Source organism: Nomascus leucogenys, chromosome 16, assembly GCF_006542625.1.
Source record: "Nomascus leucogenys isolate Asia chromosome 16, Asia_NLE_v1, whole genome shotgun sequence".
NCBI classification, from domain to species: domain Eukaryota; kingdom Metazoa; phylum Chordata; class Mammalia; order Primates; family Hylobatidae; genus Nomascus; species Nomascus leucogenys.
The window spans coordinates 72,259,526-72,276,624 of NC_044396.1; the positions used below are offsets into that span (position 1 = coordinate 72,259,526).

General features: G+C 41.2%; 1 protein-coding gene across 1 annotated transcript in view; it reads left to right on the forward strand.

The window, feature by feature from the left end:
• Positions 1-17,099, forward strand: part of COL14A1 (collagen type XIV alpha 1 chain) — a 243,649-nt gene that overhangs the window by 203,413 nt on the left and 23,137 nt on the right. Inside the window, exons 41-44 of the mRNA XM_003256159.3 lie at positions 3,699-3,752; positions 4,223-4,294; positions 13,087-13,122; positions 14,142-14,208. Of these exons, the coding sequence (XP_003256207.1) occupies positions 3,699-3,752; positions 4,223-4,294; positions 13,087-13,122; positions 14,142-14,208 (229 nt within the window). The remainder of the gene's footprint in view (positions 1-3,698; positions 3,753-4,222; positions 4,295-13,086; positions 13,123-14,141; positions 14,209-17,099) is intronic.

Here is a 17,099-nt window from a genome sequence, read left to right on the forward strand (position 1 = left end):
AGCGATCCTTTTGCCTCAGCCTCCCAAAGTGCTAGGATTACAGGCGTGAGCCACCACACCCAGCTGCAGCCTCCACTTTTGATTTGATCACACTGAAGCACTAGCCCTTTCACCAAATTAAGCTCATATGTAGGAGCAACATTTCATCCTTCCAGATGATATGCACATGACGTCCATAAATCGAGTAAATTCAAACCTCTTCACAAGAGTATCCTCCCAGGGTCATAGATGAGAGCACTGACAGACTGTTGTTTTTTAAACTCCTTCTCACATGATTGGGAGAGGGGATAAATGTGTTATTTCCTGCTGTTCTTCCTTGGAACAATGCAATTTTCTGCAGTTTCTTTTCTGCAGCTTGCCTCCTTCTGTGAAAAAGATTCCCCTCACTTGTTTTTGGAATGTTTCCCCTCTGGACACAGCCTGGCAGAGACTTGGGGAGAACTCCGCAGTAACGCTGCGGTTTTGGTTGCTGGGCGGTTGTGTTGGCCACCGGTCCTCTGTGGGCTCACGCATAGGTGCATGTTCACTCCCCATCCAGTGCTGGAAGAGTTTTAAAGCAGGAAGCAAAAGATGCCTTTTTGGAAATGTCTCCTTAAGTTAGTGAATATGTGCCCAGGGTCCATTTTTCTAAGAACTTTATCTCAGAAATAAGAATATATTATTATAAACTTATAAACTTATTTTAAAAAATTAGTTAGGTTTTCTTTCAGCTCTCTCTTGGCCCCAGGTTTTCTCACTAGTAATATGAAGGAGTTAGAATGGATGAGTTCTAATATCCTGTTCATCCATCGCATACTCTGATTGCTGTTTGCCCTTCTTCGTGGACATGCTACATTTAAACTCCATTTAACATAATTTATTGGCCGGGTGCAATGCTCATGCCTTTAATCCCAGCACTTTGGGGAGTTAAGGCGTGCAGACTACTTGAGCCTAGGAGTATGAGACCAGCCTGAGCAATGTGACAAAACCCCATCTCTACAAAACATACAAAAATTAGCCAGGCATGGTAGCACATGCCTGTAGTCCCAGCCACGTGGGAGGCTGAGGTGGGTGGATTGCTTGTATCCAGGAGGTCAAGGCTGCGGTGAGTCGTGATTGTGCCACTGCACGCCAGCCTGGGTGACAGAGCAAGACTATCTCAAAAAAAAAAAAAATAGTTTATTTCAGCTTGTATCAGCATTAATTTGTATTGTTTAGTTAGCAGGTCTAAGGACCTGTGTATGTGTGTGTGTAAAGTAATCTGTATCAGGGTTTATCAATACTAACATTTTTGACAGAAGTGAAAGAATATAAGTAGTAGTAAAAATAAAATACTAACATATTTCAGGATTGGACAGCAATTATAATAAACAACCCTAAAATCTCAGTGGTTTAATGCAATAAAATGAAATAGAATGAAAGTTCATTGCTTGTTCACAATGCAGAGCTGTCAGCAAGGGTGGGTGGAGGAGTGGGGGGTAGGGAGTCTGTGCTCCACACAGTCATTTAGGAACTCAGGGTCTTTCCATCTTGGAACATTCTCATCTTCAACATTTGGCCTTTAAGGTTGCTCCAGAGTGAGAAAATAAAGTGCAAAATCACCCACTGGGAATTTTTATGAGCTGAAACCTCATACTAGCCCCCTGAAACTAGTCCCTTTTCATTGGCCAGAATTCAGCCATGTGTTCTGAGCATGTGGCTCAGAACATGTGGCTCCAGTATAATTGCGAAGAGGGTGCAAAACAGCTAAGCAATGTGCCTAGGCAGGAAAGGAAAACCACAAATATTGGTGAGCCCAGGCATCCTCTGCCTTATCTGGTTTCTGACTTGCTGGCATTCTGAGGTTGAGAGTGTGGCAAAGGGCCTTGCTGACCAGTGTTTCTCCTCCACACTCGTCCTACCCCTGTGTATTATTATTCTCAGGCTGCTAATAAAGACATACCCGAGACTGGGTAATTTATAAAGGAAAGAGGTTTAATTGACTTACAGTTTCACATGGCTGGGGAGACCTCACAATCATGACAGAAGGCAAAGGAGGAGGAAAGTGACGTCTTAGATGACGGCAGGCAAGAGAGCATGTGCAGGGGAACCCCATTTATAAAACCATCAGATCTTGTGAGACTTGTTCACAATCATGAGAACATCATGAGAAAGACCAGCCCCTATGATTCAGTTACCTCCTACTGCGTCCCTCTCATGACATGTAGGAATTATGGGAGCTACAATTTAAGATGAGATTTGGGTGGGGACACAGCCAAACCTTATGACCCTGCCTTTGCGCCACCTCTCACACTTTCCCAACTCACATACCATTTCCTTTCTGTCAGCCTTATCATTGCTGTCTTTTATTTGACACCTTGAGGTAGGGAGACATAATGTGAGTCTGGACAGACCTAAAGGATGGATTTTCTGTCGGGCATGGTGGCTCATGCCTGTAATCCCAGCACTTGGGGAGACCAAGGCAAGCAGATCACCCGAGGTCGGGAGTTCGAGACAAGTCTGACCAACATGGAGAAACCCCATCTCCACTAAAAATATAAAATTAGCCGGGCATGGTGGCCCATGCCTGTCATCCCAGCTACTTCGGAGGCTGAGACAGGAGAATCACTTGAACCTGGGAGGGGGAGGTTGCGATGAGCCGAGATCGCGCCATTGCACTCCAGTGTGGGCAACAAGAGCGAAACTCCGTCTCAAAAAAAAAAAAAAAGGATGGATTTTCATGGTAAAATAAGTGGAAACGACAGCTCACTGGACAAGTGGCAAGAATGTCAGAAAGGGAATTGGGAGAGTCTGCAAAGATGCCAGGAGAAGTTTGAGTTGTTTTGAGATGGAAAATAATTATTCCAATGGGACACCAATTCCATGGTGAAAATTAAGTTTCTCCCTGTAGTAACAGGTGGTGTTTGGAAAAAATTTTATGAAATTTTATGAATATGATAAAATTCAGATTGAAGATTCTCTCTTAAATTAACTGCTTTGGAAAGGCCACCATTCACAATTAAGAGCTATAAACATTTAGGAGTAAGTCATCCCAACTCTTATAGTTTTTTTAACACTTAACATAAAAATAACACACATACATATATATTCTATAATTTAGGAAGATGTTTTTATAAAGAACATCACTTGCTTTCTGCCTTAAATCCTTCCACCAGGGAATGAGGAGCAAACACGTGCTCATTTGTAAGCCCACGATGACACTCAGTAAATCTGCCCAGTAGTCAAAGCTCAATCATTGCCACAGGAAATCCTCCCAAATCTCCTCCCGCTTACTCCTGAAGTTGCAGACTTTCAGATGCTATAGTACTCCTAATGAAAGACAGAGCCCTCTGATAGAGATTCCCTGCCCAAGACTCTCTTAGGTCATGAAAGACACTAATTCATCTTTTCATCTGGTCCTTAATGACCAATAATGGATCCTCTTCCCATTTGTTAGGCTTAGTTTAGTAAAAGCACTTTTTGGAAGCAAGTTCCCGTTTAAGTTTGTAAGTGGCATTTCTTACACCTAAAACTCTTGCACTGGACAATTTAATGGAGCCAACAGTCACAAAACCTTGCCAAAAACAATTTCCATGAAGAGTTTAAAGGCAGTGAATCCTTGGTAGTCCAGAGCAAGCAGCAGGACTTGACCCCCAAACATGAAAAGGAATTAAATGAGCCCATTCTGAAAGCCATATAAAGCAACCGCTTAGCTGACACACTGTGTTTCTTTTCGCCAGGGCCTTCCAGGAAAGGATGGATCCTCAGGACCTCCAGGACCACCAGGGCCAATAGTAAGCCTTTCCAGAAACTGCTGGGACATACTCTGTTTTAAAGCACTTCATTTCTTTTGAGAGGTTTTCTTTTGCCAGATCTTTTACTCAGCAGCCATCTTCACTATAGTGTAACAACTCATCCCTTGGTAGAGAACTCTCCCTAAAACTTTTTAGAAAGATAATGTATCCATATTTTCCAATTATTCTATCTCTGAACCATTTTGCCAGAAGATCACCTGCATTGACTTAGCTTTTATTAAATCACAAGTAAGGCTTGAATTTGAAAGAACCACACCTGTTGTATAGTGAGGAGACTAAAAAAAAGTCTTCCCTCCATTTTTGGGAATTGGGAACAGGAATGAGGTCCTGGTGATGAGGGGGAGGGAAGCTATCATGGTATGTATTTGTTACTCTTTCTTAAAAGTTGGCGGGCATTGATGAGAATGTGTGATTCCTAACTTTGTTCCATTTTCCTACCTCTCTTCTAGGGCATTCCTGGTGCCCCTGGAGTCCCAGGGATCACAGGAAGCATGGGACCGCAAGGCGCCCTGGGACCACCCGTGAGTATGCAGCAGTAGCCGCTCAGAATGTATGCTCAGCCATCACGTTTATTTATGTGTTTAAATTTACCAGCCTTTCTTTTAGTCAGAAATGTTTATTCAGCACTGGACTCTATAGAAATTCATAAAGGAAATCGGAAAAGCTTCTAGGATAAAGATGAAGATCAGATTGTGCATATGTCGTGGCTAAAGATAAATGGTCCTAACAGGGAATAATCTGTCATGCTTTTGCTTATATGTTTCTATTGCTTGCTATTCTGTATTTGGCTAAGCAAACTCAATATCATCTCTCCAGAGATTGGGTACAACGGCTGTGTGTTAATCAAGCTGGGTTCCCAAAGGGAAAAATACAAAGCTTGGGAAATTCTAGGTTTAACGAATGTGAGATTAGATTTTTCTCTTCTAAATTCTATAAGACAGAATTTCCCACTAAAACACACACTCACACATAAGTGAGAGGTGTTATAAGTGAAAACATAATGAACAGAACTCTTCACCTCTGATTTTTGTACTTCTACTCTCTTAGGTTGGTGTTTAAATGTGATCAATGGGAGAGGAAGGGATAAGGTGGAAGAAAAACAAATGAACACATCTGGGCCTGTTTCTTCATCTGTAAAATGAGGTCATTGTATTACATGGCCTCTGGAGACATGCTTGGCATCTTCTGGTGACATGCAAGTTGTTCCTTCTAGGTTTAGATGTTAGTCAGCATTCTGATATTTATCTGTGAATTGCTAAGTCTGCATCCATAAACTGAAGCATTGAAAAATGTGAAGACCTGTACGACTGCAAACACACTAAGAATGTGTGGAGCAGTGAAATCCAATGGATGAGGATGGAAGCATCTAGTGAATTAGATTCCTGTTACCACCTAACAAATTGCCACAATCTCAGTGGCTTAAAACAACACAAATTTGTTATCTTACAGTTCCGCAGGTCAGAAGTCTGGCGCAGATCTCACTGAGTTAAAGGGAAGGGGTCGGTATTTCCTTTCTGGAGGCTAGAGGAGAGGATCTCTTTCCTGGCCTTTTCTAGCTGCTAAAGGCCTCCCATAGTCCTTGCTCATGGTCCATCTGCATCTTCAAAGCCAGCAATGTTGCATCTCTCTGGCCTTTTTCTGCCGTAGTCACTTCTCTCTGACCACAGCCAGGAAAGGTTCTTTTCAGGACCTCTGTGATTACATTCGGGCCACCTGGATAATCATAGATAATCTCCCTAGGTAATTCCCAAATCCTTAACTAAGTCACATTTGCAAATTCCCTTTTGCCACATAAAGTAACATATTCACAGGTTCTGGGGATTAGGGCAAAGAAGTTTTGAGGGGCCTTTTTTTCTGCCTACCATAGTAAACAAGATGTAACAGAAATATTGGTTCTGATTCAGAAAGTGGCCTCTCTTCCTCTAGAAACCCAGACAGTCTTGTTCCTCTTATTCTTGAAACCCATTTTAATAAAATTATTTCATCTTCAGAATCTTTTTCTGGGCCATGATTCATGTGAGACATATGTAGGTACACAAACCCATACAGGGTATGCACATAAAAAATGCATCTTGATTTTAGCAAACACATCCTAATTTGCACATCCAAATAAATGCTATCCTTAGTAATCACTTTATACAGCTGTATCTTTATTCCAACTACAATGTCATTCAAAATACTTTTAGATCTCTTCTTTTTATATCAACCTAGTAATGGGTCACAGAAGAAAATCTGATTGCTTTATCTTCACTCATCTTTTTTTTTAATTCAAAAACATGTTGCCAAGTATGATCCTGCACCTAGAAACATACACTGAAACCCACATGTGTGAGCACATGAAAAAATGCATGCATACACACACACACGCACACACATACACACACACACACCTGTCTTCATTCTTTCACTGCAAGCTTATCTATTCGTTTGATTCTAAGCTGTTTCATACCAGAAAAGAAACTTAAAAACATACTGTCTGGTATTTGGCTTCAGTCTTCTTCCCAGAACGTGCTCTTGGGAACCAGAGTTTTAGAATATATCCACAGTGCCAGACAGCAAGGGGTCCTGGTCAAAGAAGTGGCCCTGACATGACCCTAACTAGTTGTGTAAGCCACGTGCACAGAAACTGCATGCCTAATCTGTTTCTCAGAAATTCATGGGAAGTTTTATGACATGAAAGGCTTTGAGGCATCCTGAAGTGAAATTAGAAAACACCCAAAGCTAGTTTAATTTAGTTAGACAATAAATGTATTTGTGCATGAGGTTCTTATTCTTACAGGCATCTCCTAGAACTAGTTTCTCCTAACCCAGGCTAGGAAAAAGCAAGGTATAGACTGATCCTGACCCAAGAGGGAGGGAATGGGGAAGAGGGAAGGAAAGAAATGCAGGCTCTGAGAACTTTGGGAGAATTGACATGGGGCGTGGAGAGCTAGAGTGAGACCTGGAATCATTGAGTTACTATGATAGCACTCTGCTCACCCATCTGGCCTTTGGTGGCTCTGGATTAGAGTCTAAGTGGAGTATCTACATAAATACCAATAAAATTTTCCCACAAATAAAACACTTGTTCATAATGTTATTTTTGTTATAAATCAGCAGAAAGGGGCCCTTGATAGCAGCAGGAGGGGCCCTTGTGCCATTGGTGCTTTGATCAGAGGCAGAAACCATTTGGCCTATAAGCATCGGGTAGGAATACCACAGTTGGCTTGGGGATTTCCTCTCAAAAGCAAGTTGCTCTCTGAACTGTCCAGCCCAGACTTTTTTGGGCCCACTGGCTCCCAGATGCTTGCTGGCTGCCAGACTGGCATGACTGTGACAGCAGGCTCCGTGTCATGGTGTTAAGGCCTTGATTGATTTCCCATGGATGTCGGTCTAGAAAGGCATGAGGGAAAGGGACCAAGAGGGACAGGCTGCACCGCTGAAAATAGCAACATGTTTCCTACAGTGGGTGCCAGAAACGCTTGCTTTTGTGCACTCTGCCTTCAGCTGCCGGCTCCCTAGGGCAGAATGTACATTGCTGCTGCTGAGGTCCTAATTCCTATCTAAGTTTTAAGCATTGGCTTAGGTACGGTTCCTCCTCTGCAGTTGTTAGAGAGTGATAAAGCACACGAAAGAAGGAGCTGCTTACTGCTGGGGCCATGTGTTCAGCCAGGTAGACAGGTTCAGGGTTACATCATTGAAAGAGCATTGCATTAGAAGTCAGGATACCTGGATTCTTGATGTAGCCCTGACATGACTCGAAGTAGCTGTGTAAGCCACATCAGTTGCACAAATCATCTAGCCTTTCAGAATGTCAGTTTCCTAATTCATTCATTTAAAATATTTAGGGAATGAGCACAATACATATAAGATTACATGGTGGGGAGGGGTCGTGAGGGATACAAAAGATCTCAAGACATTTTTCCATACTCTTGAGAAATCCAGAGAGAATGATGTTTTTATATGAGAAGCTGTAATAAAGGGCAGAAAGTGTGAAATGCCTCAAGGCAAAGACAAGGAAGTTGCTCTGAAAGCTCCATTAAGAGAGAGACCCCGAAGCTGAGAGCTTAGTGGAGTAGTGGCTTCAGGAGCATTTTGATGAGATCTTAGAATATGGGTAGGAACCCCACCCACAAAGACAGAAAGATTGCATCACTTAGGTGGCAGTTACAGAAAAACATAAGGCAAACACAGAGCACCCCTGTCTCTGTACATTTTAATATTTTTCAATTCTTTCTCCAGTTCCATCACGACTACTGCAGTTTTATTTCAGGCCCTGCTTGCTGCTTACAAAGACTATCCCAAGAGGCTCTCACTGGCCCCCCGGCCTCTGCTTTAGCCCTGGTCTAGTCCATTCCCCAGCTGCCAGAACATCTTTCAGTGCAACTCCCACATGTCACTGTCTGGCTTGAATCTCTTCCCTACCCCTGGAGGAAGGAGCCCAATTGTTCAGCAGAGAGCTCATGGCCCTTTAGGATGGGCCCCCGCTTTCCTTTCCAACTTGGATTACCATCCTCCCTTCACTTGGAGTTCAGTCACACATTATTTAAAGTTCCTGAAATACCTGCCATACCATTTCACACGTTCGTCTTTGGGGATGCTAACAACCTACAGGATGCTCTTTGGGATGCTCTTTTGCCTTACCGGGCTGCATTCTTTTTCACCACTTGGTAAGCTCCTGGCAAATCCTTCTTTAAGGCTGCACATCTCCTGTGTAAGGCCACCCGTCCCTTCTCAGGCTGTTAGGTACTGCATTTCAACTATTGATGTTTGTCTCTCCACTAAAAGGATAGTTCCTTAAGGACAGAAATTCTATCATATTCTTGTGTAGAGTCCTAGACCTCAGCTCAGTGTCTAACACAGAGAGAGTACTTAATATGTATTTATTAAAAGAAAAAAAGAAGGCCGGGTGGGGTGGCTCATGCCTGTAATCCCAGCACTTTGGGAGGCCAAGGCAGGTGAATCACTTGAGGTAAGGAGTTTGAGACCACCCTGGCCAACATGGTGAAACCTGGTCTCTACTAAAAAAGAAATACAAAAATTAGCTGGGCGTGGGGGTGGGTGCTTGTAATCCCAGCTACTCAGGAAGCTGAGACACGAGAATCGCTTAAACCCGGGAGGCGGAGGTTGCAGTGAGCCGAGATCATACCACTGCACTCCAGCCTGGGCAACAAAGCAAGACTCTGTCTCAAAAAAAAAAAAAAAAAAAAAAAAAAAAAAAAAAAAAAAAAAAAAAAAAAAAAGAAAGAAAAAAGAAAAAAAGAAGGTACATTTATATTCTAGTTAGGCTGATGTTCAGAGGCATATTAGAGGCATATTAGAAGACTATTCTTGTAGATTAGGGGTCAGGTCATGGAAGACGTTTCAAGCCAGCCTAAGATGTTTTGACTTTGTTTAACAGACATTTTTAATATGTGGGACTTGAACCACAAGATCATTCCTCTTCCTTCCAGCACTAAAATTCGGTGAATCTATGAATGTAGCTACTGTATTTTCTTTTCTTTACATTTCAAGTACTCCTAAAATTAAAGGAAAGTGTGCCACTTTTTCCTGCCTACATCTGCAGGGAATGTGTGTTTTCCTTCAAAGCATACTTTGGTGGAGTTATGGGCCTTCACTTGCTCAGGAATTTTTATTTTGTTTTTGTTTTACTTTGTAAAAATCAAAGGAACGATGTCAGAGAAGTTGGAATAAAAAATAATTTCTTGCCATACAGATATTTCATTAAAAAGATCTTTCACTGAGACTGCCTAGCTGCATCCTTTGGCTGCTTAATAACCAGCATCATGAGACTGAGTCTGAGGAATTTCAAGCCCAATTAAACACATCCATCCCTACATACCAAAAGGTGCCAACAGCTGATGCTCTCCATTTACCATGTCAATCAGGTTTGCACTATAACTGTGTTCTCTAGATTTGAGACATTTTCAAACAAGCCAGTTTAATAAATGATAGCAAGAATAGCAAGAAAATTGTCAAAAAATGTATTGGTGCAGAAATAAAATTATTCAAGATAAAATAGATTTAAAAAAAACGACTCAAGTTGCAACCTAATTCTGAATTACTAGAGGTATGTTTGCTCGTTTTGCTTTATTTTAATTGAGAAAATATTATGTTCCCTGGAATAGAAGATACGAGCTGGCAGAATTGCTGAGCAGCGTTCTCTTTCAACAGAGCGGTAGAGGGTACTCGGGATGTGCATGGATTCTGGAGCCCACAATTTGGGTTCAGGTCCCTGGTTTTTTCACTTCCTTATTGCCTGGCCTTGAGCAAGTGACAAGACCTCTTAGTGCCTCATTTTCCATATCTGGAAAATAGGAATAATATAGGGTTGTTATAAAGAATAAATGAGTTAATCTTATAGGAGTATTATAAGCACTAAATAAGTTAATCATAGGAGTATTATAAGCACTAAATAAGTTAATATTATAGGAGTATTATAAGCACTAAATAAGTTAATCTTATAGGAGTATTGTAAGCACTAAATAAGTTAATCTTAAAGGAGTGTTACAAGAATTAAATGAATTAATCCTGCAGAGCTGTTATAAGGGTTAACTGAGTTAACATGCTAAGAACAAGGATAGTGCTTGGAACATGGTAAAGCAGCCTACGTATTAGCCACTGGTATTTAGAGTGTCTTAAAGTATTAAAATATGGAATATTTATTATTTGCTGATTTTTTTTATTTTGCCTCTAACACTTGAAAAGCTGTTTCCATTAAGGATTATTTAGTGGTAAGATGGTAGTTCTTTTCTCCAGTTGGTCCTTCCAGTAAACATTAATGTCTCTTTAGAGATCTGTCCATTTGTGAAGCCTAAGAAATGAGGGAAGAAGGCACAGCCAGTACATTTATTTCCAAAAAGAAATTGGGCTGGGGCAGGGGTGTGCTATATAAATCTTACTTTTGCAAAAAAATTTTATAATGGAACGCCTCCCAGGTTCAAGCGATTCTCCTGCCTCAACCTCCCAAGTAGCTGGGACTACAGTTGCGTGCCACCACAGGCACGCACCACCACACCTGGCTAATTTTTGTATTTTTAGTAGAGATGGGGTTTCACCATATTGGTCAGGCTGGTCTTGAACTCCTGACCTCGTGGTCCACCTGACTTGTGATCAAGGCCTTTGCGATCCTCCCAAAGTGTTGGGATTACAGGCATGAGCCACCGTGCCCGGCCATCTTCTGTCTTTTTTACAATCAGGGTAGTCGAAATGAAGCACAAATTGGCTTGCCATTCAAACTTGAAGTGAAATTCAGCCATTCATTCACTCATTCAGTTAACACATGGTTTTTGAACATTTGCCACTCTCATGCACAGTCCTAGGACCTGGGGATACAGAAGTCTATAAGCTGGACACAGACTGCCTCATGGAACTCACATAAGAGGCCAAAATTGTGAGGATCTTTCTCTGTAGAGGTTGGAATCCTTCCCTCGGAAGCCCAGACTTTGTATTTTTCATCAATTTCTGTTTCTTGTGCTCCCTGCTTCCGAATAACGACCATATCATGAGAGAATAACGTGTTAGACTGATAAGGGACCCAGAGATCACTTCATTTAATGGCCTCATCTTACAAAGAAACTCAAAGAGTTAACCTGGCTTATAAGTCCAATGTCCTACATTCTTTCCAAAGTATTAGCATAAAAAATTTTTAAACACATACAAAATTGAAAGAATTTTGAGTGAATACAACACCCATATACCCAATACTAAGATTCTAACGTTATGTTTAAAAAAAAAAAAAGTGTTGGCCAGGTGCGGTGGCTCACTCCTGTAATCCCAGCACTTTGGGAGGCTGAAGTGGGCAGATCACTTGAGGTCAAGAGTTTGAAACCATCCTGGCCACCATGGTGAAACCCCGTCTCTACTAAAAATACAAAAATTAGCCAGATGTTGTGGAGTGTGCCTATAGTCTCAGCTACTCAGGAGGCTGAGGCAGGAGAATCGCTTGAACCCGGGAGCCAGAGGTTGCAGTGAGCTGAGATCGTGCCACTGCACTCCAGTCTGGGAGATAGAGGGAGACTGTGTCTCAAAAAAAAAAAAAAAAGTGTGTGTGGGTGTGTGTATGTGTGTGTATGGGTGTATGTTTGTGAGTGAGTGTGTGTGTGTGTATGTGGTGTATGTTTGTGAGTGTGTGTGTGTGTGTGTGTGTGTGTATTGAATAGACATGGCAGGGCAAAGGAGGAGAGGAGAGAGATAGAGCCAGGGTAGGCTGCTTATATCTGCACTGGAGAGTCAATCATGCATTTCTCTTCCTTTTCCAATTCCACCTTCAGTGACAGCACATTTGTAGCTTGAAATCAGCTGTGATAGAAACACACCTCCAAAATCAGCAAACGCTACAAGTCAGGGCATTTTCTTTTTCTGGGGAGCCAGTTTACCTGCACACCATGGGATGAAACCCGAAGTTTGAATCTAGGCAACTGTTCACTGACTACAGATTTTGAAGAAGATACCGAGTTTGGCTTGGACCTGTTTGAAATAACAACTGGAAACAGTCTGACAACGTGGCAAATTCCATTAATAAATTCCATTCACTCTCCTTTTAGTCGAGACTATAAAAATGTTGTTCAATGAACATTGCCTCAGAGTTGAAACAAAATATGAAATCCTTCGGAAGACACGTGTTTTGCATGTATAATTTCATTGGAGGAACCCTGAAAATGCCATTTTTAAAGTAGATGCGTTTTAATAATGGCAAGGTTTCTTATGGGTCAAAGAGTAGCTAAGCCACATAATAAAATAATAAATCAATTGAGAATTCACATAAATGTGAGCTCTCATATTGGGGAGAATTAGGGAGAATTGTGTGGCATCGTGCTGCACAGAAATCAGAGTGAAGCTCTGGGATTTCACTAATCTCATCTCTGACTTGAACTCCTAAATTGAGAGGCAATCTTTTCTATCCTTTTTGGAGATACTCCTTTAAAAACTGAAACAATTTAACTATTCAGCAGAGATTTGTGAAATAAATTATGAAGGATCCTCAGTAGAGTACAATACATAGAGTGGCATTTAGGGTGGAAAGATGCGAAGGACCTACACAGTGAAAATATGTGTTACAAAGCAGTATTATTGCTGCACGATTCCAATTTTGTGGCCAAAATATATCATGTCTCTGCATAAAAAAGCTGAAGGGGTAGAATGCTTAACAGAGCTTTTTATGTTTGGTGTGCATACTGGGTGCTGTCTGTTTATTTTCTGTTGTGTAATGATTTTTGCTGCACAATTACTGGTGCTAAGAAAAATGTCTTAATAAAATAAGAAAAGATGCACGATTATCACTCTTAGCTAAGTGCAATATCATAAGTAACTTGGCAATTTTCCATTTATACAGGGTGTCCCTGGAGCAAAGGGGGAACGAGGAGAGCGGGTAAGTATCCTGTGGCTCTGTTTTCTGGCCCCAGCTGGTTGCACCCCTTCCATTGCATAAGCCTGATAAAGGATCGTCATTTACTACCATTATTATTCATTGCTATTGTACCAGTCTCTGTTTCTCCCTTTCCCCAATTCATTAGACTGTGGCCATATTTTCCAGACATAAAATCCCTGTGGGCTGGGAGTCAGGAGAGCTAGTTTCTAGTTGCATATCTGCTACTATCCAGGTCAATGAACTTGAGCTCATTTCTTTAAGGATAAAATGGAGAGAATCACCCTCATATAATTTACAAAGCGGGTTTGACGAGAACGTTATATAATAGATGTGAAAAGCCTTCAGAAAAGTAAAAACTCTATACAAGTGACAAGTGGCAGCATGGCACCCCTGGGCTTTTTGATGCTCCAAGGTTCACACCCAGGAAGACAATGGCAGGCATAGAATCAAAGAACTGGCCCCCAAACTGAAGTCAGCTCAATTTAGGGGTCGTCTCTCTCCTTTCAGCAATTGTGCAGCTGCTAATATAATTGTGCCATTGGCTATAGCAGAAACAGCAGTGGCCTTGGGCTCATCCAATTACCTCTGTGAAATCTTGGGCCATGTGTTTAATGCTATTCAGCTATAAAATGGGTTTAACATCTTTCCTCTGGGTTGCTATTAGTATTAAATGAGCCACTGCTCGACAAAGTGCTGTATTTTATAAGCTCTAAAGAGCTATAAATCAGGCATTAAATATACATGGGTTTGTTTCAAAACCATTAAATTTTTTAGAATATGGGACCAGAAATACTTACTTGTGCTTGTTAATCTAATAAGGACTCCCAGGAACCTTGAACCATGAATATCAAATTGCTTACCCCTTCTCTGCATGCACCGTGGTGGTCAAACCCACCTGTTGCTAGGAGCCAAAGATCCCTGATGGGAACAATGGGGCAAGTCAGATCCACATCCTGGAAGTCCTGGTAGTGTGGCTGGGCTTGTAGCTGAGTCAGGAGTATGCTTTTTCTTTCATCCAGGGTGACCTGCAGTCTCAAGCCATGGTGAGATCAGTGGCACGTCAAGTATGCGAACAGCTCATCCAGAGTAAGTATATAATGGTTACGGAGGTTGTTCCCCATAACAAACTCTCATCTAAAAGAGAGTTTGCTTTTCCCGTGAGCGTACCACTAAGGAAAACTCTAAAGCATTGTCTTGGTGCAGACACATAAGCTTAAAGATGACCATCGCTGACCCGTCAAAGAGATCATTACAGATTACCCTAGAGCTCTACATCGATGGTACAAAAGCCAAATTCCTTTGTGTCATTGGTTCAAGAACTGCCTGTTTGCCCATGTAAATTTAACTTGACTGCCCAGATCAAATCTTCTATTCCTTTCTCATCTCTCCAGGTGGGTAGGATTTTTTCTCAAGTGTTCAGTGCTTGAAAGCTGCCAGACTACATCTTCAGAAGCTACCTCAGAAAGACAATTTATGGTGTTGATTTTTATTAACTTGCAAGATTTAAATGAATATTTCCTTCTTATCCATTTCACATCCGTTACCTTCTGGCTAGCCTAAGGTCTTCTCATTTATTTCTTAGGATGTTTATCAAAATACAAACACACACATGGACAGGCTTGCTCTGACGTTTGATATGATATTATACTTGGGCTTTGTGTCAAAAATTACATCAGAACAAACTTGATATGACGCCTGTCCCATTTCTTCATATTACTTGAGCTTTTTGATATCACTGTATTTCCGTGCCCATTTGCTTAGATCCCACCACTTTTGCACGTTTCCGCTCTGCCCACTGATTATATATTTTATCACAGTAATCTAATCAGAGGGTTACTAGTGTGGGCCCTTCTCTTTGCCAGTTATTTGTTCAGTTCCAGGAATATCGGAGGCCAAGCAGAGGTGAACTATCTCTCTCAACCCCACCCAGCTCTCGCCTAGCTCTGCTGTGCAGCACTCTCACCCAATAGCACCCCCACCTCCAGGGCTGACATAACCCAAGTGGCTACCTCATTGGCTTGGGGTTATATTTATTTTAACTCAGGAAAGTTTGGGAGTTAGGCCAGGAAGCCCTGCAAATATCTAAGAAAGCTTTGTTGGCTAAGTCCAAAATTCCGTCTTTAATTCTGAGATAAATCCAAATCTCACCCTGGAGGAGGCATGGAGTTGAGATCTGCACAGGCTTGGAAGAATTTTCATTAAGGCAAAAACATCAGGGCAAGCGGAGTATGAAGCTACCAACTTCAGACACAGTAGCCATGCTCCCTGTATTTTAACGTTATTTAATTTTCTGTTATATTGCCCAAACTCTGTGTGTGTCTGTGAGAGAGAATTTACCAGTTAAATAGAACTGTTTAAGTTTAATGGCAAAATAGGATCTTTAAAAATACATTATAAAAGAGAAATTGAACATTAGTCATTTCGTACTGACATTATAAATAACCTGTATCTTGAATTGTTTTGTAGATTTCTGATTTCAAGTGTACAATGTAAATGAGCAGATCATTATTTTCAGAAAACTCGAGGCTTAAATCTTACTATGACTCACTGACCACAACACAAGAAAGATCTCACGATACTTGCTGTCTTATTCTACTGTAGAATAAAAATCATGTGTAAATATCTGATTATTTAAAGCATGCCCTAAAAATCAAGGGTTCAAAATCGATTTTTTCTCCTTATGAATTCTCAGAATCTTGTGATTGACTTCTAGGAAGTAGAAGTCATCAAGGGATTGGTTATGCAGCAAAGCTTAAACAAGTCTATAAAATAGCAAGGCCCTGCCTGTCAATATACTAGAAGGAAATCAAAAAGTTTGATGCAACTTGATAAGCCAGGCCCAACCTACTCAGAGGCTATATTTCTGGCACCTCAACCATCTTCCCTAACGCTATTTCAGTTTCCTCTGGGCTCCTTACTGTATTCCTTCAGCTGCCACTCAGAACTGGATTTATCAGTTAGCAAATAATTCCTCACAAGCTCACTTCTCTGGTTTTTAGTTCACAGTTGATCAGAATTATGCTAGGAAGAGTTACATGGGAAATAATGCAAGGCCAAAGTGATGACAGCTGGGAAAATGATGATGGACAGTCCCCAGGTCAAAGGCAGAAGCTGGAAAAGCAAATGAGGAAATGTCTCACCTGTCCAGGCCACAATGGACATGCCTACTAATAACCTTGAGTCATCAGGAGGGGATCCCTACTTACAGTGACAATCCAATGCTTAAGGAAAGAATGCACTGAATGTATTTTAGAGTGAATTCCTTGAAGACATTGTTACTATTTTTATTTAGTTTTAAATATTTCAAAATGGATAAATAATAGTAAACTAGAAAATTCACTTATGTTGGGAAAACTCATCTCCTAGTGATGTTGGAAAAATGAGACATCATGGTATCAAGTACTTTATACTTCTAATTAGTAACATATATCTGTATATATATTTTCCAGACATAACTGAGTTAAGGGATTGTGGGAGAGAGTGCCAGATTTTTTAAAAATACAAAGCTAGTGGGAGTTTCTGCAGCTGAGACCCAAGTAAAGATTCCTAAAAAAAGGCTTGATGACCAAGAGATGAGTTGAGACCGAGCACTTGTCTGGGGATTTGTGAGCAAGAGGGTTGGGGAGGCTTTGTGCATTGTAGAAAAGACTAGTAACTTGGGGAGTAATTGCTAGAGAAATGGCAGCTGGGTGAGGGTCTAGGGGTCAGATAAATGTTGAGGGTAAAGAAGAAATTTACAACTTCTGCTCAATGATGTTTATTGAGTTGCTGACGTGAGCTGCAGAATTCCAAATACATGAGATGCCACTTGACAACAGTCCAGCCCTTAATATCATCCAGAGTAAAACGTAAAAAAATGTTAAGCTGGAAATCAACATATTTCAAAGGGGTGTGATTTTTCCCTTGGTGGGTGTCTAACAGAATTGTTTGGAGCTTTAACAAATGACACCCCTGGTCCCCTCGTTCCTTGTGTGACA